The following is a 24,146-nucleotide window of genomic DNA, read 5'->3' as shown; positions in this document are numbered from 1 at the left end:
AAAGGGCGTCGAATCAGAAATAATTTTTTTTCTTCGGTCCAATCATGCATAATCAATGCGTACACGTCATATCAAATGGGGAGCTACCATCGTTTTCGTGACGTCGCGTGACAGACATGCGAAGTGGGGGTGGTCCAAAAAGCTTTTGACCAATCGTGGAGGGCTGATTGCAAAATTGGAATAGCACAATTTGGAATAGCTTTACGTTATAGCACCCATAGTCACGCTCACAGTGAAAATTTACATACCAGTTTTACAAATTCTTCCTGTATGAAAATTTTCGTAATTTTGTTTCTATTTCCACGACCCGAGTGTTCCGACCTCCCTTCTGTGTCACAGTCAACGCAGAATATAGAAGCCTTACAAGAACGCCGAACAAGGCTTAAAAGAAAAGCATCGGTGCGCAATAAAGCCTGCAGGACTTACCGCCTCGTCGAATCACGGCCGCCACGCGCTTCATCTGTGGGAAAGGGAAACGTAAATGGCAGTCGTCGATTACGCTTCTTAGAACGACTCGCATGTGGTGCCGTATGGAGCAACTGCATTCCTGTGGTCCGTTTTCTCAGATATGACCTATACGGTGTCAACATTAACACTGACATGGCCTCGGTGCTGAATAAACAGAAATTTCTAGCTTTCTGACATACCAAAACAAATACTACACACGCTGCCATTTATTCCACAAATAGTACTACAATCTGACGGAAAAGTCTTACCAGACGGCGACCTGCCCTCTCACGACAGGTACATGCACGGACACTGTCCACACGCACTTCCGTCTTGAGTGGATCATAGACACCCACACGCTGATGTGTCACCGCCCAAAATTACATCGACCTAATACTTAAATGTTACCACCACATCCATCCATCCATCCATCGATCCATCCATCCATCCATCCATCCATCCATCCATCCATCCATCCATCCATCCATCCATCCATCCATCCATCCATCCATCCATCCATCCATCCATCCATCCATCCATCCATCCATCCATCCATCCACCCACCCATCCATCCATCCATCCATCCATCCATCCATCCATCCATCCATCCATCCATCCATCCATCCATCCATCCATCCATCCATCCAGCCTGTCCTGTCGGTCCTGTCCTCTTTTGTCGGGCAGTCTGTCATTTCTGTTCGGTCCTGTCTGTCTTGTAGTCTGTTTGTCTGTCTATCGGCCCTATTCTGTTACCTCCTGTCTGGCTGTCTGTCATGTCTGCATGTCCTTTCCATTTTGTTCTGTGCTGTCTGCACAGTCCTCTTCTGTGCGACTGTCTGTTATTTCTGTTTTGTTTTCTCCTGTTTATCCTGTAGTCTGTCTGTGTTTTCTGTTCTATCCTGTTTGTTTGTCCGCTTGTCTGTATTTCTCTCTGTCGATTCTCTTGTGTTCTCTCCTGTCTGCCCTGCCCTGTCCTCTCCTGTCTGGCTATCTGCCATGTCTGTATGCCCTCTCTCTCCGGTTCTGTCTGTCTGTCTGTCTGTCTGTCTGTCTGTCTGTCTGTCTGTCTGTCTGTCTGTCTGTCTGTCTGTCTGTCTGTCTGTCTGTCTGTCTGTCTGTCTGTCTGTCTGTCTGTCTGTCTGTCTGTCTGTCTGTCTGTCTGTCTGTCTGTCTGTCTGTCTGTCTGTCTGTCTGTCTGTCTGTCTGTCTGTCTGTCTGTCTGTCTGTCTGTCTGTCTGTCTGTCTGTCTGTCTGTCTGTCTGTCTGTCTGTCTGTCTGTCTGTCTGTCTGTCTGTCTGTCTGTCTGTCTGTCTGTCTGTCTGTCTGTCTGTCTGTCTGTCTGTCTGTCTGTCTGTCTGTCTGTCTGTCTGTCTGTCTGTCTGTCTGTCTGTCTGTCTGTCTGTCTGTCTGTCTGTCTGTCTGTCTGTCTGTCTGTCAATGCTTGACATTCACAAAAAGCTATTTCGCTAGAGTTGTATGAAGCGCGAATTCCTGCTAGTCCTAATGCTGGACATATTCGCACGTCCCTACAACACCTTTCATCTGGTACGAAACTCAGCGCAATGCCGCAAGAGCGCTTCATAAAGCGCCCACTTGCGGCGTCGCTGCCGCAAGTCGAAGGTCATTGGAGCAGACGCCCGACCATGGAGGAAGGAAAAAGGTAGGATAGAGCAACACGTCACGCAGCCAGCCTTGGCAAGGGAACGCTTCGTGACGCCAGCCCATTTGCTCAGTACATTGCTCACTGCCGGCCCAACACGTGACCTGTTGCGTTGAGATTACGGAATCGAGATTTGGCGAGACGTTTGGTGCCCGGTGATTGGTTCCTTATTCTATGGCTAGTTTTAATCGACGCGCGCTCGATCGCTAGCTGCTTGGCTGCTCTGCTTCTATCTCTGGCCTCATTTTGCCTTTATCTCTGGTCACATGTCGGGACGACACCCTTGGTTTCAATCGCTTTGCGCGATGCTTCCTCGTATCTTTTTCTTTCCTCCATGTGCCCGACGGACGCCACAGGCATTCAGCGCGTGCGACCGCTGTTGCGCAGGGGTCCACTACCATTATTAGCGTGGGAATATTGTCGTGACAACGTGCAAATCGCCACCTTGATTTTGCTCAATGTTTAAACCTTTAAACGTGAATAATTTGAAAATAACTACAATGGCGTGTTTCATTTCCAGCCTCAGCTGCATTTGTAAAGGTGGCCCACTTCGTGATTGAAAAAGGTACAGTTTGAACCTCTTCACGGTTAACTGGTGACAGAGCAATTTCACGCCACCCTTTTATGTAATTACACGTAAAAGGCTTGAGTTGCTGCTTTTAGCCGCTGCTGTTTCAGTTATTGCACTGTCCATCTCTCTCCGTGAAGAAACAGCATGCTTCATGATATTGACAATGCCTACCATTTCTTGTGTTCCTGCGTGTGGTCAAGTTACAATGGCAGAAGTAACCTTACACAGCACACTAATTAAAGAGGTATACGCACTACTTGAGTAAATAAAACTATATATATTATTGAACAGCTAATTAAACTAGCTAATTATTCGACGAAACTCACTAACAGCCAACTTAACTAACGCAAGTAGACAACACACAACAAAGCTAACTGAACTAATTAACTGATTATCCAGCTAATAACTGACTAAGCTAACTGCAGGTAAAGTGGCAAACTAATGGCCAACTAAACTAGCTAAACTAATCAACCAACAACTATCTTAACTAACCAAACTTACAACTAAAGGAATAACTAACCTAACCTAACCAAACTAAGGAATAACTAATCCATCTAACTAAGAATACCTATCAATAACTGACTTGATTATGCAACTATAACTAAAAGAAAGCAACCAAACTAAAATAAATTACATAACTAACTAATAATCAAACTGATTGCTAAACTAACATAAATTTCCAGCTAATTTAATAGCTACATTAACTAACTAAACTCAATAACAAATCATGTATCAAACTACAGCAAGAAAACCGGATGAAGTAAATAGTATTATTAAACGATTAACTAAATAAATAAGTAACAAACTAACTGAACTAATTACTGGAGTAGCAACCTATAACCACAGTTATTTGAACTAATAAAACTAATTAACCTATCAATAACAAAGCTAAGCAACTAATTGACTAAGTTATGTAACTAAACTATTAACCTAACTATATTTACTAAAGGTATGTAATTAACTAGTTGTACTGATGAATTAACTAATAGCTAACTTACTAAACAAGCTAACCAAATATAACTAAACTATATAACTAACTAGACAAAGGGCAAATATAGACAACCGACTCAAACGGCTTGTGCAAGGAAAGCCGCAAACTACAGAGGGGGCCGTCTGTAATTTAAACACAAAGGCATCACAAATTAAATTATTTTGCAAAAACTTGACACTTTACGTTTACTCTGGAAACAAGCTGAAATAAATGTTGCAGAGGCACCTCTCTTCGTGAAAGATTTGCATGATCGTGTAGCCCAGCCAGTCCCCTTTCTACTTACACCAGCGCCTCTGGTACCACCTCCGGTCCATATATAAACCTTTCGGGGAAGTTTCATGACCAGAAGGAAGATATAGAAGGCCCCTGGTATTAGCGAAAGAAGCTAGCTAATGGCAAAATCACTTACCAAGGAAATACTTTTTATATTCGCCTTTGAACGCGACCATCATTTGATTCCTTTAGCCCCAGAAATTACTTTGGAAGTAACATATTACCAGAATCGCCTGACGTGCACCTAAGCCTTTTCAGATTACATGCAACTTCAACTTGCGTTCCAGAACAGGTCAAGGAGCGCATTTTGCAAGCCCCAAGCAAGAAACGCATTGTGCAATAAAAAATCTCGAAAATATCATTCAGATAGATAGACAACGGAAAGGTGAAATTTCCGGCATTTTAAACCGCGCAATTTTTATGCTGCCTGCAATACGAAACACTTAGGGGAAACGCAGCCTAACAAGTTTCAGAAGTGCCGAGCTTACATGCATTCCAAAGTTATCAAGAACTTGTGGCCGTTGAACGTGAGGTTAATTTGTGCTATGCCAGACTTACTTTTGAACCAGAAAACTAAAATCTACTCGACGCTGTAGCCGTCGCTCGCGATGACCACCAAGAAAAGGACGATCGGCTGTGGGCGTGAGCTGACTGAAGAGGGGAACCCTCAAGGCTACCGGCCGAGAAGGGCTACAGTAATTAAAGGCAGATGGCCTGCGTGCGTAGGCCACCTGCAGCACTGCTGCTGCACTCCGTGTTATGGATACTACGAAATAACGGGAGAATCGCTTTACAGTTTATATGCCCAGCGAGGCCTATAGCTGCACAAGCTAGTGCGATAAAGCGCAACTCGGGACAAAGCCAGGGCCTATGATGTTAGGTTAACAAGGTTACCAGCGGCATAATAGTCACCGCATTCTATTTACCTTGGTGACGTGCAAAGGCTGAACTCGAGGTGTAGAAAGAGGCTCGCACACTTTGACCCCGGGCAGGTGAAATGGCTGCCGCTGGACCTCGACGATCTTCTTCTTGTTCTTCTTCTTCCACAGAGCGTGAGCAAAATGGCCGGAAGGAGGTATAGAGTTTCCGACTATACGTTTGTAAATTTGGCGCTGCGATTGTTCGCATATTTAAATGACGGCTAGTCATTTACAAGTATGTGAACTATAGGCTAGTATTTGCCTATAGTTTTTGTGCTTGTGGACTTTGGACGTTCTTGGGGCTTTGTTTATGAAGGTTGATCTGATTTCATTAGGTTAATTTTGACGTAGTCCTACATTTCTAAATGTTTAAGGTAATAAGGCTCTGCCCATACCTAATCACTGTGAATTGTGGCGCTTATAACCGAATATATAGGTGAAAATTAAACATCAAGATCACGAAGTTCTTTGAATTGAAAAGGACGAAGTTTGGGGAAATCCATGCACTAACCATCATTTCCTTCTTGGCCATCTGTGTTACTCTACCCTGACTACCTTATTACACACTTTTATTTCATTTATTATCGGTCTCTTTCACCCAATCGACAATTTTTTTTTCGTATTACCACGCACTTCATTGGCCATCTCCTATGGTGGGTTTGTGCCATTATATAAGGAAACATCAGCATTGTCATGTTGCCCGTACCACAGAGCTTGCGGCTCCCATAGACACTAGCGCTAGAGTTGCCTCTGGCGATTTTTTGTAGAAAACTCAATGCAGTCAGCTAAGTAAGTGTTTGCTGCAGCATTTAGCTAATCACGTAGCGATTTGCCAACTTTCTATGAAGACGTTGATGATGATGAAAAAACCTAAGGTAAGAGAGAAGGCAATGGTAATCCAGTACAGAGTGGAAAGAAAGTGTTAGCAAGGTTAAGCGGCCCAGTACCATCTGACCGGAGCTTCAATAAGTGCAGCCAAATTTAATCAAATTACGTTGTGGCGTGAGCGATGATGTTCAGTTAATGGATGCGCTGGCGTTGTTGTAGCGTCAGAGACACGGAGCGAGAGGGACAGAGCAGGAGAAAAGAAACCTTTTATGGAAGGCCTTCAATTTCCAAAGGCGCTAAGTGCTAATTGCTAGTTCAATTGCTAAGTTCCAATTGCTAAGTGCTAAGTGCTAATTTCTTGAAAGACGACTCCGTGATCTTCGCCATGTTCCCTTGATGATCCGATAATGTGCTTGAGGTAGCCACTTGGTGTTAGGGGCAAAGGGATGTGAGAGCTGGGAAGAACGCGCTAAATCGCTGAAATGAGCGCTATGCAAACGTATGGCCTACCAAGCGTCTAAGTGAGGTTGCGCATTCATCAGTGCTGTTCCTGGAATAAACTGGTGTTCACAAGGCAGCAAGCGCCATTGCGGCCCCAGCTTTTTCCTAGAAAAGTAAGGCTAGCCTTGATGAAAGCGCTTAAAACTATTGAAGTGGTTGGTATTTCTCTGGAAGGTGATTTGGCGGATGCATCACGTTTGTGGTTTTCTTCTCCTTTCCGGCATTTGATCGCTTTTCGCCTACACTAGCCTCAAGAAACAGAGAAGACTGTATTGGGAGGTAGTTTTTCGAAGGCCGCCGAATGTTTGAATACGTTTTTTGTATCAAAATCTGCTCCTATGTATTTATAAGGCGCCTATAAGGGTAAGTGCAGCACCGTTTAGATTGGGTGTTGTGACGCACTCTTCGCTTCCCCCCACGGCCGTCGAACGGCAACCTCTCCCGACGCCCCACCGCGGAAATGTGTAGATGTAAAGCCTAGCCGTTAGTAGCACATGCCCACTAATATGCCCGCTACTCCGGGTGCCGCCTGAAACCCACAGGTTTTTTAATAGGTAGAGATGGGCCACGACCTTGAGCTCTATTGTTTATATGAGTTTTCATTTAGAAAGGTAATCTTGTAGATATTATGTGCGTGGTCTCCGGGCGCCAAATGTCCAACCACAGATGGCCTCGTTGAAGACCATCCACCACACCGGTGAGAGGCAAAGCGCTGCCACTGGGTTCCGAGTGGTGTCATAGGTAGAAGTGCGCGCCCGGCCAGGTGCGTGGCCATTATGGGAACTTGACGCTTGGAATGAGGTTTTTGTCCTCCGCCAGAGAGCGTCCCCACCCAATAGGTGGGGACGCTCTCTGGAACGGAGCAATTGCCAAGGACTTTGTGGCTGTAAATTGTGAAATAAGAAAGCTAAGCCAGGAGGAAGGATTTGAAGTGGCAGACATAAACAGAGAAGTGCATAGAGCAGGCTTTGGCGGAGGCTTCACACGAGATGGCATCCACTTTAATGGAAGGCTAGGAGCCGAGATCGGCTGGCGCCTGGCAGGTCAGGCAGTAGCTTTTTTAGGGGGTCCACTGCGCCTCAGGGTGTAGGGGTAGGTAGAAACAGTGTAGAAAGTTCAACAATAGAGGCTGACGCCAATAAAATGGCCACTAGGAGGTCAAGGAAGAAAACTACAAATAAATTTAACACCAGGATCAGGTACATAAACATGCAAGGCGGTAGAAAGAGAGCGAGGTGGTTAGAAATAGAACAGCAGTTAAAGGACGAAGAAGTAGGTGTATACGCGCTATGCGAAACACACCTCAGGGATCTAGAAGACCCACCGCTGATTGAAGGCTACGTCTGGGAAGGGAGCAATAGAACAACAACGGAGAGGAAGGGAGGAGGAGTAGGTATGCTCATACACCAAGGAACAAATTGGCAAAGAATAAAGTTAACTTGCAAATAACATGTCTGGGTATCAGGTACAATTGCCGGTGAAAAGGCATGGCTAGTAGTAGTTTATTTAGGGACAGGGGACAAGTACAGGCAAGAGAACAAAGATCTAGTGAAGTGTCTCGATGACGATATAAAGCAGTTTGGAGAAGGTGCCGATATTTGTCTGCTGGGTGACATGAATGGCCACATCGAGGATCTAGATGGATACACAGATTGTAATGGGAAGTTGATGCTAGACTTCTGTGAACGACACAACCTAGTTATAGCAAATAGAGAAACTAAGTGTGAGGGACAAATCACGTGGGAGTCCCGTAACAGACAAACGACCATTGACTACTGCTTAATGTCGCAGGGATTGTATAGCAAGCTAGCAATAATGGAAATAGACGAAGAGGGGAAGTACAGCCTCGGAAGTGATCATAAACGTATTAGTCTACAGTTGGGAGCCCTACTCAAAAGAGAAATGCGGGGAAGCCAAAAAGAGTACGCAAAATTAAATGACGCGCAAATAGCGCAAATAGCGGCTGGCATAGAGGAAGCAATAAAGAAATATTCCATGGAGAGGTGGGATTATAATCAGTTAGAACTACTCATTAGTACAAAAATAAAAGAGGTAAAAGGAGTAAACCGCTGGAGAGGAAAGGGGAAGCCACGAAGTTGGTGGAATAAGGAAATTAGAGAGGCCATCGAACAACGACGGTGGGCATCTCGGGAACACAGAGAAGCAAAGAGGGCGCAGTTATCTGAAGAGGAAATAGGCCAAAAATGGGAATATTATCGACAAAAGAAACAACAAGTGCAGGTCCTCGTCCAGACAAAAATAAAGCAGTCCTCTGATCGCTGGCTGGCTGAAGTTCGCGATGCAACTAAAGGGGGGTCAAGAAAATTCTGGAACCATATAAGCTGGCTGGGTAAAGCTAATCACAGAAAAGAGGAACAGATTCAAGATACCGAAGGAAATTGTTTAGAGGGAGATGACGCTGTGAACTACATTGGTTCAGTTATAGCAGAGTCATTTAGGAAAGACGATAGGGTAATCGCCCCAAGTGAGGGAGCAACACAGAATAGCATAATAGAAAACAGCTTGGAATTGACCAATCTTAACTGGAAAAAGGCGGAAGCAAATGTTCCAAAATGCACGTCCGCGTGGACAGACGAAATTCCAATCAAGTTAATTAATGAACTCGGCCCAAGAAACAATTAAACGCTGATAAAAGCATTGGAGGCGGTCATAACAAATAAGCAAATTCCGCACAGCTGGAAACAGAGTAAAATGAATTTGATTTATAAAGGGAGAGGTGATAAGAAGAACATAAAATCTTTCCGACTAATTACGATAACATCAGTTATATATAGGCTGGCGATGCAGGCGGTGAAATTAAAAATGCAGTCATGGGTAGAAAGTAATGGAATACTTGGAGAACTTCAGAACGGGTTCAGAAGTGGTAGGCGCTTAGATGATAGCCTGTTCGTGCTTACCCAGTTCATAGAAATAGCTAAGGTGGAAAATAGACCTCTGTATTTAGCCTTCCTGGACATAAGTGGTGCGTACGACAATGTGAACAGGGAACTCCTGTGGAACATATTAAAAGCGGAAGGTATCTGTAATGAGGTAATTGATTTTCTACAGGAACTATATCGAGAAAATAATGTTGAAATAACATGGGATGGAATCAAGAGTACGACAACTGTCGAGGTTCACAAAGGATTAAGGCAAGGTTGTCCTCTATCACCGCTGCTGTTCATGCTTTATATGATAAGCATGGAAAGAAGGTTACAACGAAGCAATCTAGGGTATAATCTGTCGTACAGATTAGGCGAAAAGGTTGTTGAGCAATGACTACCGGGTTTAATGTATGCGGACGATATTGTACTGTTAGCAGATAGCCAGGAAGATTTGCAAACTTTGGTTAATTACTGTGGGGACGAAGGAGACAGTTTAGGTTTAAGTTTTAGTGCAGCTAAGTCCGGTGGGATGTTTTTCAACGATACAACTGATCAGGAGCTTACAATACAAGGCCACGAAATACCCCGAGTGGCCGAATACAAGTATCTCGGGGTATGGATAAACAAAGGGCAGATGTACACGGAAAAGCACGAACAGTCTCTAATAGCAAAAGGGCGAAGAGGTGCCGGGAGGAGGAGGAGGAGGAGCAACATTTATTTAAAAAAAATAAAAGAAAGGACAAGCAGGTGTCTTTCTGCTTGTGCGGGAGGCGCCCTTAGTCCAGGGCTCCTGCGGCTCTTGCTGTCTCCCGGGCCCGCCGCACCAGTTGCTGCTGGTTACGAGGGTCCGAACTAGTCAGCACGGCCTCCCACTGCTCGGGTGTGGGGATGGGTATTTGCGGGGCCGCCTTCACGTTGGGGCACGCCCATGTGGTATGATAAAGGGAGGCGTAATCATTACAAAAAGGACATTTGTATGAATGCCGGGATAATGAAACATAAGGCATTGTGGGGTTACAACAGGTATGAGGTACTGAGAGGCATTTGGAAGGGAGTAATGGTGCTGGGGCTTACTTTCGGAAATGCGGTCCTGTGTTTAAGGGCAGAGGTTCAGTCGAGACTAAAAGTAAATCAGAGAGCTGTGGGAAGGTTAGCACTAGGTGCCCACGGGAAAACCACAAACGAAGCAGTACAGGGAGATAAGGGCTGGGCATCATTCGAAGCAAGGGAAGCTCAGAGTAAAATCCTATACGAAAAACGTCTGAGGAAATTGGATGATAACAGGTGGGCAGCTAAGGTGTCTAAATACTTATACAGAAAGAGCGTCGACTCACAATGGCGGAAAAGAACTAGGAAGCTAAGCAGTAAGTATGCCAGACACGAGGACGAAAAAGGACAGAGCATTAAACGACAGGTTAAAAATGCGGAAGGTAAAAATTGGATAAATTCAATGGAAAAGAAGCATAGCGTAGAACTATATCGATACTGGAAACAGCAGATCAAGAAGGAAGCGTTTTATGATAACTCAAGAGGCAGTGCCCTACTCTTTGAAGCTAGATCAGGATGTCTTAGAACACGGAGCTATAAAAAGAAATTTAACGAAGAAGAAGACACATGTACTGTGTGTGGTAAATATGTAGAAACAATGGAACACCTCATACTAAAATGTGATGGTATCAATCCCGATGTCGATGCGGCCACAGTCACCCTTCCTGAGGCCCTAGGGTTCAGAGATAATGATAGTCATGTAAATAAATGTGCGGTGGAAATTAGCAAAAGGCGATTGGAGGATTGGTGGCTCAAAAGCAGAGAGGTGACATAAGGTTAAAAGGGTAGGAAGACGTATTTAAAGAAAATCGAGAAATTCAATAACACACAACACAGATAAAAATAAAAGGCAAAATAAAAATCTGAGCATGGTGGCAACTGCCATCGCCCCGTTTCAAAGGGGACGTTCCTACCTTCCATCCATCCATCCATGCATTGGGACGCTACATGGTAAATGGCCGCCATGGGAGCAGCCCAAATTACGTTTTCTTTAGGTGGTCCCTAGGGTGGCGCAGGCTACTTTGCCAAGCGTATCACCCGTGAAGAAAACCGAACTCCAGGCCGGAGTATACGCATTTTTGAACGAACCAATGGGCGCCCGGCGGCAGTGAGAATCGTACCCACGACATCTCGAAGCCGAGGCGTGTGCTCTACCACTAGGCCACATTTGCTGTGTACTTTATCCTTATACAGACTGGCGAGTGCGTGACAAGGTGCGCGTTTTTTTTATATGGTAGGCTTCTGCTAATTCTCGAGTTAGCTGATTGTTACTTTTGAAGGCAATCTCCGTTCCAGTTAACAAGGGACAGCACCCACAATCTCTACAGTTAGCGGCCAGATGTGACGCCCCCGATGATTTGATTGACGTGTGGTGCTCTCATAGACGCATGCTGGTACAGTGCCAAGATTGGCGTACATCAATGTTTGGTCACGGTGCTTCAAGTGTTCTGTGACGTCGTTTATTGAAAGTAATTTCGTTCGCCTCGGCGAAGGAATTAAATACCATTGTTGCTAGTAGTCTGTGCTTGTCAATGTGCCTTCTTGTCTTGCCTTCTTTTCTTCAAGCTCTTTTAAGACAATATATTCTTTGGTGAGTTACGACTATTTTCCCTTTTATAATTTGTTGCTAAGGTCTGTTTCTAGCCGCGTTCATCGGCCGATCCCGAAATTGTGCTGTTAAATTATTGTGATGATGTTGACAATGACAATCACAAGGTTGACAATGATGCTGATGATCACTGATGATAAACGTTGGCAGACCATTCAACATCTAGGTGATGTCGATGAAACTTCGCTCCAGAACAGCTGTCAATTACTTATACGGTTCATAAGGCGCCCTATTCTTGCCCCAACTCGCCCAGGAAGGCATGGTCTTTCATCGACTTCAAGTATGGACTGAATCGGCTTGCAACTTTTTTTTTTATATGGGCACATGCCACGTTCTCCCGTCTTCCTTTGCAGAATTAGATGGCGCCGGCGTCTCCCTGACAGCCATTGTTTCGCCAGCTAGAGTGAGGAGCGACCTAGACGTATGCTACTGCTGTTTTCGCTAGCTTCATCACAGTGTTTACTCGTTATAACAAGGATAAAATTAATAAAAACCACTTGTACAAAAAAGTTTGTCCCACCTTTATTTCACTGCAAAGTTAATGCCACTTCTTGACGCCGACATACGTGAAACTGCTCTGACGTAAAGTCTATTCGGCGCCGTTTACCACTCCGCGCCAACTTACGTTTTGGTCCACAGAATTTAGGTGCCGATAGTGTGAGTTCATAATCATCATGATTATTGCTCCTTTACCTTTCATGTAGGAGCCTTTCGTTTCGAAAATTCACGCTTCCAGCAACAGTGCTACGGCAAAATCTACGAAGCTCGAAGTGTAAAAATAGGAAGTTTACGGGACACTCGCTGTGGTTCTCGTCACATTACAGGTGACTACGCGCTAGGAGAGAACCATGCAGTAAAACGTCGGCATGAGAAACCCGGCATAGAGAGAGAGAGAGAGAGAGAGAGAGAGAGTGAGAGAGAGAATATTTATTTTAATGAGGCGTGGAGACTTCCTCGTATGGTTGGAGCCGCTAGTTCAGGGCCCCATTGGCTCGCGCCACTCCGCGTGCCCGCCGGTTCAGTTGTCGCTGCTCTTGCGTTTCTAAGCTGGTCAGCGCAGTCTCCCGGGAGGAAGGTGAAGATGAAGAAATAGGGGAGTAACCCGGTGAGTATGGGTACTCACAGCTGCAATGATATACTGCGGGCTTTTCTGCACAGTAGGGACAGTATCAATATTGTGCGAGATGGAAGAGGTTAAGATAAAAAAGACAGGGAGTTTAATTAGTTTGAGGCTGTCGCCACGCGAAGGCGTCATCTCGGTTAAGGAAATTATGTGTTGGGGTCCCGCTATCTCTGCAATCTTGTAGACTTTCAGCGTAGTTCAGTGGTCCTGTCTGTGCATTGTCTGGGTTGGACAGCTCTTCCAATGGCTGTCGGCTAGCGAGCTCCCGGGCTACCGCATTAGCGCGTTCATTACCACGGAGAGAGGCGTACGTGTCCAGGTGTCCAGACGATACGCACCCTGTGTAACGCTGTGGGGTGTAATCATGTAAGGATGCGGTGTGTGTAGGTGTCACCATCCCTGGTTCCAACGTCCTGCAGGCGGTCTGTGAATCAGTGACCACTGTGATACATATATCCGGTGCCGGTATGGTTGAAGCGTGTACAATGGCTAGGGCTATAGCAGCCTCTTCCGCCGTGTCACTGTTCACAGTGTTGAGCACGGCCGAAGCCCTCAGCGTGTCTCTACTATCTGGTACGGTTATACACATGGCACGTTTCTGTGTTTGCCAGCTGGGCCACATCGGTGTATAGGACCGGTGTGTCTGATGTGTCACCGCCAAGGAGTCGAGCCAGGACTTCCGCTCATGCCTGTCTCCAACCTTGATGAAGGTCAAGGGGGCAATTAGCGGGCAATCGGGGCCACATGAATTTTGTGTCAATGCTAAGCGCAAGAAGTGTGCGGTCTTCCTGTTGTGGTTTTCTTGGTGTTTGGTATTCTTGTCGGGAAAGAATGAGACACCCCTGCATTATTGTTCGTTGGAGACGTTGCAAGTGGATGTTAAGGGGACCTTCGATTAGTTCTCGGATGGCACCCCGAGTTGTAGTCGGAGCTGCGTGGATTCATGTTGGAGTAGTCCCAGCACTGCCTTTAGCGTCGTATAGGGGAGGGTGTCCATCTGGTGAGTCTAGATGTGAGTCTGTTTATGATAGGGGAGGTGGTAGGTTAATCTGCTAATAACGAGGGCTTGCATGATTTCGATTGCATTTTTTCTTGTAGTCCTTGACGGTGGTTTGTAATGTGCTTTACCATGTGCGTTACTTGGGTTATTTGTTGACAGAGTATGTGTAGGGTATATGTGGCCTTCCCGTTTTATTGTGTGTGAAGGCCTAGCACACGTAGTCTGTCTACCTTGGTATAAGGTTGCCATCGAGATGCAACGTGATAGTTGATGGAATATCGGCCTTATTGCGTTTCTTTTAATACAAGCAGGAGCTCCGACTTCTCAGAGTCCTCGGGCTGTTGCATAGCCTTGTACTCTGGTTACTACTTCCTGTAGTGTGTCTTGAATGGTGCCGTCCGAGCTTGTGGTCCCCGAGAATGTTATATCATGGGCGTGCAGGGCTTGCTATACGTTCGGTAGTTTGTCGAGGAACAGTTGAAGATTTGCCATCGCCGCGTTAAACAGAGTGGCAGAGAGAACCGAACCCTGGAGAGTTCCCCTGCCTGAAAGTTTTATTATACCTCACCGAATATCGCCTAGGCCAATGGTTACCGTGCTGTCAGATAAAAAAGCTCGGGTATAATCATAGATGCGTTTTCCGCATCGGGGGTTTGCAGGATTGTTTAGAATGAAGTCATGTAAGACAATTTCAAAGGTCCCTTTGAGATCCTACACTAGAATTTCTCTTGTTTGAGCTGTACTCGGACCATCCACGACATCCTCCTTAGGTTGTAGGAGTATGTCTTGCGCAGACAGACCTGCTCAATACCAGAATAAGGTGTTGGGGAAGGATTGGTTCACTTCGAGGTCAGGGTGGAAGTGCATAAGAACTACGTGCTGGAGGAGTTCGCCGATGCACCAAGTCAGGGAAATGGGTCGGTGATTTTGGAGAAACAATGGTTTCCCGGATTTGTAGTTACGGTAATAACGACGTGTCGCCATTCCTAGGGAAGCGCTCCGTTAATGCAATTGTCTTTATGATACGCAGTGAGTTGCCATACCACCTGATCGTCGAGACTGTGTAGTAGTGCGTGGTGAATGCCATCTGCTCTGTTATATGATGTGTAGGACTACCCTCACTTCTGTCTCTGTAATATCGCTGTTTAATTTGGTTGTTTCCTCGAGTGGACAGTCTTTTTACTCTGGTCGGTGACCTGCAGCAATGTATCTCTGTTGCAGTGTTTGGAGGAGGGCGCCATCATCCATTTGTTCTTTGTGGGTGATAGTTCAGACGGTGTTGGTTGTGTGCGTTTTTGTGCGCTTTGTGTTAAGTAGTGCTCTGAGGAGGGACAACGTACTTAGTGTGCAAGTAAGGTGGTCCAAGATGTGCAAGTAAGGTGGTGCAAGATGGTAAGGTGCAAGTACACTTAATGTACTTAGTGTGCAAGTAAGGTGGTCGCAGAGGTTGTGTCAATGATTATTGGTGAGGTTGGTGGCGTATTCTTCCGCTTCTGTTGGGCGATTCTTTGTTTCAGCCTATGGTTGTGCCACTGCCTCTTCCATCGTTTGGTCAGGACTCTTCGAGCATCCCAGAGTTGGAGCAGATCTCTGTTCACATCCAGTGTCTATGTTCTTGCACTGAGTTTCTTCGTCGTAGCTTTAAAACCTGCTTGAAGCTGTTTTGTCCACTCGTGTAGAGATGGCGTGTCGTGTTGATGAGACTTGATTCCGTTGGCCGAAAAGCGTCCGTGTTCGTTATTTTAATTGCACATTCTGGGGGTGCGTATGAACCCAATTGGACTTTTGTGGTTAGAATGCTGTGGTCACTGCCCACGTACTCCATTAGGTTGTTCCAGGTGCATTGAGTCAACTCCTTGAGCATTGTTAGGGCGGTGCACGTATCCCTGCATACGCTGTTGCCCGTTCTGGTTGATGTGGCAGGTTCTGTCAGCAGAGTGAATAGATGAAGGCTTATGGCGCGGGGTATACGGCGCCCTTTCGTAGCTTCTGTTTGGTACGCCCGGACTGGGTTGGACGCATTGAAATCTCCCAGAATAATGAATTTTTGTCTTGTTTTCTGGCGGCCGAATAAAAGATGTCCGAAGTCGTCTCTTCGTGATTTATGTTCACTGTATATATTAGGTACAAACAAGCAAGCTTGATATCGATCCCCGGCCACGGCGGCCACATTTGGATGGTGGCGAATTTCGAAAGCGTCCGTGTACCTAGATTTAGGTGCACGTTAAAGAACCCCAGGTGGTCCAAACTTCCGAAGTCCCCCACTACGGCGTGCCTCATAATCAGAAAGTGGTTTTGGCACGTAAAACGCCGTAATGTAATTTTTAATAGTATCGATTCCTGGGTAAAATTTTCAAGAGAACATGCGGAATATGGGAACTGTCAAGAGTATTTTCGGTTACTGTGATTTGTTTGGACACAAGTGTGGCAGTTAGTGGTGCTTTGGTGGTGTCGCACTTGTCTCTGTAGGCGTTGTGTCTAGTGAGTGTGGGTGTGCAATGTACTGCAATGCACAGAGCTTCTCAGTGAGTCAGGCACGGCCCCATCGTGGCCACGCTTACTGTACGCCAGCATGTCGCACAATTTGCAGGAGCTGCAAAGGTGGTCAGGCGGGATAGTTGGTTGCTGGAACTCGCATGATTAGTTCAACCAGCGTGTGTGATTTCTTTTTATTTTCTTGCGTGCATGTTCTGTTCCTAATTGCTCCCTCTATGCCTTACTTTACTTTCGCCTTTGTGGCCTGTCACCTCGCTGCTTCTCCTTTACTTCCCTTCTCCTTATTTTCAACTTCCTTTTCTATGCTCTCCTTTCCTAAGAGTACGCAGGCTCTGTGCCCCTCTCGGTGGCAGTTGCCAGTTTGCTCCTTCCCTATTTCCCTCTTGTATGTGTGTATTTGTGTTTTCGTGTTTAATAATAATAACAACAACAACAACAACAACAACAACAACAACAACAACAATAATAATAATAATAATAATAATAATAATAATAATAATGGGAGCAAAAATTGAAGATAGGCACACAAAAGAGCGAAATAGGCAGGAGGACCGCTTCACATGCATTACAATGCACCTGACTACACTACACGCCGCACAGAAATACGGAAAGTTTTAAGACATAGGACAAATCATAGCAAACAGATGCTTGAAAGTAATTTACCGAGCTTATTAAATTATATAAATGAAATGGACATTGATATTCGAAAAACGAGCCCTCCAGAATTTAAGGCTTGCCGATGTCCTTACATTTCGGTGTTTTATATAAAATGTCACATATTTTTCGTTCAATATTTTTTTGAAATCACTCAGCTCTTAAACTGATTTGGAAACCTTACATTGCTTTGTTTGCAGGGTTCTTTTATCTATTTATGTGTTTTGTTACAAGTGCTTTGCCAAGTGTATAGGATGCAGGACCGGTCAAGCCTTCAGACAGCTTTTTACCTGCTATCCTCAACAATGCATTTACCTTGTTATGTTGGAATTAATACTTCGACTTTGACATCAATTGAATTTATTGTACTTCAAAAAGAGGTGCACAGGCGCCATATAATAAACTAAGTTGATATACAGCTCTGCTGCCATCAATATTATTTATTTCATTATTATGTCTTGTTCAATTTCAATCTGTTAATACGAATGTGAACTGCAACAAGCAATTGCAACAGTCTTCGTTCGCTGGTCAGTCAGTACGTTTAAAGTACAGCGTGCAGCGTACAAATGGCTAAGTCATCAATTTTCACACTCGTAACCTACAGCACCGTCCTAATACGCTGCGCCACTCACTTTGTGTAGGTGGCAGCAGTCGCGTTTCTTGAGACAAGGATGACACTCTGGACAGAGGTGGCTGCAACAAGTTTAAGCCATTCGCATGGCCGAATAACCCTTAAAATTGCGACGCCGCACCTCGGTCTTGGTCGTTCTAGATGACCGTGCAGGGTGGCTACACCGCTACTTAAGGCATAACAGCATGGAGCACGCATTCCTTAATTTGCCCCCTTCTTTTCGGTGTAGCCCACTCTGATGGACTCCGGCATCACCTTAGACTCGACGAAGAAGTTGTAGCTGCTGCAGTCAGGACCGTCGCCGCTCCCGGTGTCCATTTTCACGTTGTAGTAGCGAGCGACGTGTTCGTAGTGCAAATGTCGAGACACCCCAAGATCGCTTTGCGGGGAACCCGGCTTGTGTTCGCAAGGCCGTGCTATACCGCGAGCACGATATGTCTACGTGAGAACAACGCAGCAAACTCAATGTAACACGCATCCGAGGACGTGCTACGCACGCCTGTTTCGAAGCGTGTATTGAGCTCGCACGTACGTCAATCCTTCACGATGGCAGCGAAAACCCAATCTTGCTTAGTTTACGCACAGGGCTTTTGCCATTATTAGAAAAGATGCACATGCGAGCTTTCTGCATCGAAAGCGCGCCCGCATGCTTCACTTCAGCAATGTCGGTACTGTCATCTAGAATGCGGGGAGGCAAATAAACCGCTCCTACGGCCATATAGCGGTTGTGATTGTAGGCGTTGTAAGTGCGGTTGTAAGTGTTGTGATTTAATTGGCTGCAGAGTAAGTGCCATACGCGATGAAGCCGGCCACTGAGCCATCAAGCTACCGACCTACGAGAGTTACTTCAGTCCTTTACGTAGCAAACGGCACGTGGGGTACAGGTCTGCCAGCCACGGTTGTCGGTAGCAAAGCACTCGTTTCGCACATACCTAACCTACAAACGTTTTGTGAGAAAACACTGTTTATTTGCTGGAAGCGTGTTTTTTTTTTCATTCGTTCTGGGAGATTGGCGGCGACGGGTGTAATCAAAATTATAATTTCTAGACGAAGAAGCCGACTAGTGCGGATGCGATGATTTCGGCTTCTGGTTTTTTCAATGATTTCGGTTGGTTTCCTTCCTCGAAACCGAGTAAATTATGCGTTAATCGACGCAGCAAGTTGTGAGGACTTCACCGGTACCGGACGTTTCACGGTGGGTGACGTTTTCGACGTTTTACGAGTGTGTGAAGTTCCGACTGCGCCGCGGCACAGCCAACCCTAGCGCGGTAGCTAGGCCTAAACTCGGCGATGCAGCGCGGGTAGGCCGGGGCCTAGCCCTGCGACCACGGGCCAAGATGGAGCGCAGGATGGAGATCGTGGACGGAGAAGACATCTCTCAAGAAGAAGCAAGCAGCCCTGGCTGGATGACGGCATATGGCCGCAAGAACGGCAAGGGGATGAGAGTGGCGACTACTACCCGCGAAGGCAACCCAAGACGTGGTGAGCGAAAGGACGGAGGCCGCACTGCCGCCCCACGGAGCGCGTACCAGCGCATCGTCGCCACTTCAAGGCTCCCTCGACTGCCAAGGGACACGTATCGCATCATCGTCAGGCCAAGGGACGGCCTGAACGTGACCAAGGTTAGCCAAATACGTTTCGAGCAAGCCCTAGCCATGGCGGCGGCCCTGGCTCCGGCCGAAATTGAAGAGGACACCATTTGCCCCAACGGTACCCAAAACATCTATGTGGTGTGTACTCCTTACGAGAAAAATGCGTGCGCCTACGTAAAGGCACAGCAAGTCCGACTAGGCGAAAGCACGTACCGGATCTCTGTGTACCCGGCTCCCCCTGACGACACGTGTAAAGGAGTAATACGGGGTGTCGACGTGGATGTCAACGAGGCTCAACTCCGAGCAAGGATCGTGAACCGCCGCAACCCAGGAGCCATCGAGGCCAAAAGAATCAAGAACACCACGGCTGTGGTAGTATTGTTCAAGGGTATGAAGGTGCCCAGTTATGTGTCTTGCGGCGCCAGCATGTTTCGCTGCACGCTATACAGGAGACACACGGAGGTTTGTTACGGCTGCGGAGGTTTAGGACATCGTGCCGACGTTTGCCCTAACCCAAACAGCAAGTGGTGCCGCACGTGCGGACAGAAATCACCAGCGGATGGTCATGAGTGCATTCCAAAGTGTTCGCTATGCGAAGGCCCACATCCCACGGCGGACAGAGTATGCAAACACAGGTTTCACGTCCCCTACATCGTCAGAAGGAGAAGACGCCAACGTCACCGGCGTGCCGAGAAGATGCAGCTGGCCCGAGGAATGCAGTCACGCGACTCCAGCGTATGTACCAGCGTCGCCAGCACCCTTGGAAGAGGTCGCTCCAGGACGCCATCTACGCGGTGGCGCGACACCAAGCGGAGCCGCTCCCGTTCCAGAGGGCGCTCGGCGTCTCGAACGAGATTTCAGGAGGAGCTCACCTGGGCGGATCGTGTGGCGAAGACGCCCAAACCCAGAAAGGTAACGTGGTCGGTATCGCCAGAGCATAGTGCAGAGCGGGAAATTCAACTACTACGTCAGGAGATTGCTAGTCTCAAAGAAGAACTATGCAAGCAGAAAGTTGCGCAGGCCATTCAAAGCAGGGTCGAGGGTGCGAAAGCGGCGGATAATGCCGTGCAGAAAAGCACGCAGGAACCCAAAGTCGAGGTCAGCAAAGCCAAACGTAAGGCCCCCCCTCCACTTGAGGACAACTCGGAGATGAGCGAGTCGGAGATGGCCGGTGCGGAAAGCTCGCAGAACAAAATGCTCCAAGAGTTACTTAGGATTTCCAAAGAAAATCAGGCAAGCTATAACCAGCTCGCGCAGCGCATGGGAGCACTTGAAAGTAAAGTAGGAGCTATAGAGAATAAAGTAGTAGCAGTTGAAAACAAGATGACTATAAAGGCCAATTCAAAGGTTCGTAGGCAAGCTGCAGCTAATGACGGCACTGGGATAGCCCCGAAGGGTCATCAAAATCTAAACTAGCAAAATGGCGGGCACTCAAAAGGATCTAGTAATTTGGCAGTGGAATTGTGCTAGCTTTCAAAGGCGCAAGACTTCGCTGCAACAGTACATTACAGGTGAGGCCGAAAGGCCGCAAGTAATTTTGCTACAGGAGACACTGTGTGTTACACCCACCCTCGCAGGCTACAAATCGGTGGCGGCAAGGGGGGAGTCCAAGAGAGGTATAGCTACGCTAGTGAGCAAAAAGCTCGCATACGTTGAACATGATATTCAGCCAGGTCGCGGCAGAATGGAGGCGCTTCTGGTTGAGGTTATCCCCAACAGCTGGCTTAAACAAAGCGTGTTCATCCTCAATGTTTACAGCCCACCATCCGATCAGAGACAGTCTTTCCACTCCCTGTTTATGAAGGCGGCTTCGCTCGCTAGAGAGGCACCGTTAGTAATCGCGGGAGACTTCAACGCCCCACACAACGCATGGGGGTACATCAGGCAGACAGCTAAGGGCACAAATCTAGCGCGGGCCATCGATGACCTAGCGCTAACAGTCATCACCGATCCCCGTTTCCCCACGAGACTGGGCACGTCGGTGGCTAGAGACACAACCCCCGATCTTGCCCTTATCAGAAATGTAGAGCAAACAACATGGGATAACAAGCAAGAAAACCTGGGCAGCGATCACTTCATCATTAGTGTTACCCTTCAGGTCAGAGCCCCACAGGCCAGGGAATTTAAAGTTACGGACTGGGATGCTTTCCGTAAGCTCAGAAAGGAAGACACTGGCGAATACGCCAGCTTGAGCGAACTCGTCGAGAGACTCAGAGCAGACGTTGAAAAGGCTACAAAAACTATTCAAACCGAGCTCGAGGTTTCCAGGATGGACCCGCACGTCGCACATCTCTTGTAAGCTAAAGCCTCTATTTTGAGGCGATGGAAAACACAAAGGCTTAACCGGAGGTTGCGAAGGAGGGTTGCCGCACTTAACAGGGAGATTGAACAGTACTGCACCGAGTTAGCTAGGCTACAATGGGATGAAATCTGTTCAGCAGTCGATGGGCGCATGCGCACAGGCGGAAAATGGAATCTCCTTAAGCACATGCTAGATGACACGCAAACCAAAAGCAATCAAAGACAGACATTGTGCCGCCTCATTCACAGGTACAAACAAGAAGGAGGAACCGAACAAACGCTCTTAGACGAGGTAGCCAATAGATATCTCCCGCTAGGCGCAGCACACTCAGAGGAATATCCCAACATCGAATGTGACACGGTAAAGGAGCTCGATGACCCTTTCACGGAGTCCGAAATCAGAGCAGTACTTCACAACTTAAATAGCAGGTCGGCCTCAGGTCCGGACGGCATCTCAAACAGACTGCTAAGGAACCTGGATGATAGATCAATTGAGCTGCTAACGAAAGAGGTCAACAAAACTTGGGAGAATGGGTGCGTCCCGGACGAGTGGAAAGCGGCCTCGGTTGTGCTTATCCCGAAACCGGGTAAGCCCCAAAACCTTGACAACCTAAGGCCGATATCGCTAACCTCTTGCGTAGGCAAGGTAGCGGAGCATGCGATCCTGCACAGGATATCGGATTACTTAGAACGCAACGAACTGTTCCCGCACAACATGGTCGGCTTCAGGCCCGGCCTTTCCACACAGGATGTAATGCTACTCCTTAAGAAGCAAATTTTCGATAACAGCACTAGGGATGTTAGGGGCATCTTAGCCCTTGACCTGACCAAGGCCTTTGACACTGTATCTCATCGATTTGTCCTGCAGGCCACGGCCAGCCTAGGTCTGGGAGCAAGGTTTCAGGCTTTTGTTAGATCATTCCTCATGAACAGAACAGCCACCATCAGGATTGCACAACTCAAGTCAGATGAGTTCGCGCTAGGGGCCAGAGGCACTCCCCAAGAAGCAGTCATCTCCCCCTTACTGTTCAACATAGTCATGAAGGGCTTGTCAGAAAGGCTCAAATCCCTTCCTAATATAAGCCACTCGCTATACGCAGACGACATCACGATTTGGTGCCCCAGAGGATCACTTGCAGAGGTAGAGCACTCGCTACAATCAGCCCTAGACGCAACGGAGTCCTACCTGGAAGACACAGGCCTCCAACTATCACCACACAAATCTGAATTGTTACTTTACAGGCCAGCCAGGCAAGGTGTTCGAGGGCTCACCCCCCTAAACCAACTTCCCATATCCCTCTTTGCGAGAAACGGGCAGCCCATTCCTCAAGTCGAATATATCCGAATACTAGGATTACTGATTGACGCGCGTGGATGTAACGCCAAAACGCTCACGCGCATCACGGCGAAAACCGAGAGCATGCTAAGACTAGTTGCTAGAGTATCCGGACGAAAGAAGGGACTAAGTGAAGGCAACCTCCTCAGGATCCATCACGCTTTCCTAATGAGCCACATCACCTATGTAGCCTCGGCCCTTAACTGGACCAAAACCGAAAAGAATAAGCTGAACATTCTCATGCGCAAGAGCCTAAAAAAGGTACTGGGGTTACCCGTAAGCACTTGCTCGGACAGGTTAAACAAACTCGGTATGCACAACGACATTGATGAAGTGATCGAAGCGCAGGTCACCGCTCAGGTAGTCAGGCTCTCGTCAACCAGGGCAGGGAGACGCATCCTAGACGAGGCCGGCATGGCTCCAAGAATACTCAATGAACGGAAAATCACCTTATCCAGGGAGGCACGGGCAACCTTTGTGGTCAGCCCATTCCCTCGGAATATGCACCCGCAATACAATGTAGGGAGACGAAAAGCCCGAGCACGGGCGATTTTACAGAAGGCCAGTGAGAATCAGGATTCGACTGTCTTTGTCGACGCGGCTCAGTACGGCAACTCTAGCACGTTCGCTTTGGCAATCATTGACGGCAAAGGGGAATTACGCTCCTCGGCGTCGGTTAGGTTTGCTTCAAGTGGAGTCGCGGAACAGGTCGCCATAGCCCTGGCCATGACCGACCCCTCGCGCACCAACGTTTTCACCGACTCACGAGCGGCCATCAAAGCTTTCGAATCGGGTAACCTAGCCCACGAGGCTGCCTCCATTCTGGAAAAGAGAACAAACCCTGGCACTCACTTCATCTCTTGGTTTCCCGCCCATATGGGTGCGGACGTTCATCAGAACATACCTAACCTCAACGAGCTTGCCCATGACCGTGCGCGAGATCTAACACGCCGCGGCGGCATGGAGGCCGCATGGGGACAGGATGAAATCCAGCAGAACGATCCGCTCCTTACTTTTCACGAGATAACATCTCACTATCGGCTTAGCAGAAGGGCCTATCCTCTTCCTCACCCGAAGTTAGACAGGTCTCAGACAGTTTTACTTAGAATGCTCCAGACGGGCTCATTCCCTTCGCTGGGCTTTCTCAGCCGTATCTACAGAGACGTCGATTCGAGCTGTCCGGACTGTAATGAGATCTATTGTTCCTTAGCGCACATGCTCTGGCAATGCCCCGCGTTACCTAACGGCCCTCTCTCCAGCGAAGCCGACTGGGAAGAGGCA

The 24,146-nt window shown here is 47.3% G+C and overlaps 1 protein-coding gene across 1 annotated transcript in view; it reads right to left on the bottom strand.

Moving 5' to 3' along the window:
* The window catches only part of LOC139056971 (sodium-dependent low-affinity dicarboxylate transporter 1-like), a 53,180-nt gene extending 48,198 nt beyond the window's left edge, over window positions 1-4,982 (bottom strand). The window contains exons 1-2 of the mRNA XM_070534755.1: window positions 4,869-4,982; window positions 427-460 (exon numbers count right to left, since the gene is read on the bottom strand). Coding sequence (XP_070390856.1) covers window positions 427-460 — 34 coding nt within the window. The 5' untranslated portion in view covers window positions 4,869-4,982. The remainder of the gene's footprint in view (window positions 1-426; window positions 461-4,868) is intronic.
* Window positions 4,983-24,146: the final 19,164 nt, after the last annotated feature.

This window comes from Dermacentor albipictus, chromosome 3 (assembly GCF_038994185.2).
Source record: "Dermacentor albipictus isolate Rhodes 1998 colony chromosome 3, USDA_Dalb.pri_finalv2, whole genome shotgun sequence".
Taxonomy (NCBI): Eukaryota; Metazoa; Arthropoda; class Arachnida; order Ixodida; family Ixodidae; genus Dermacentor; species Dermacentor albipictus.
This window is presented reverse-complemented; position numbering and strand designations above follow the sequence as displayed.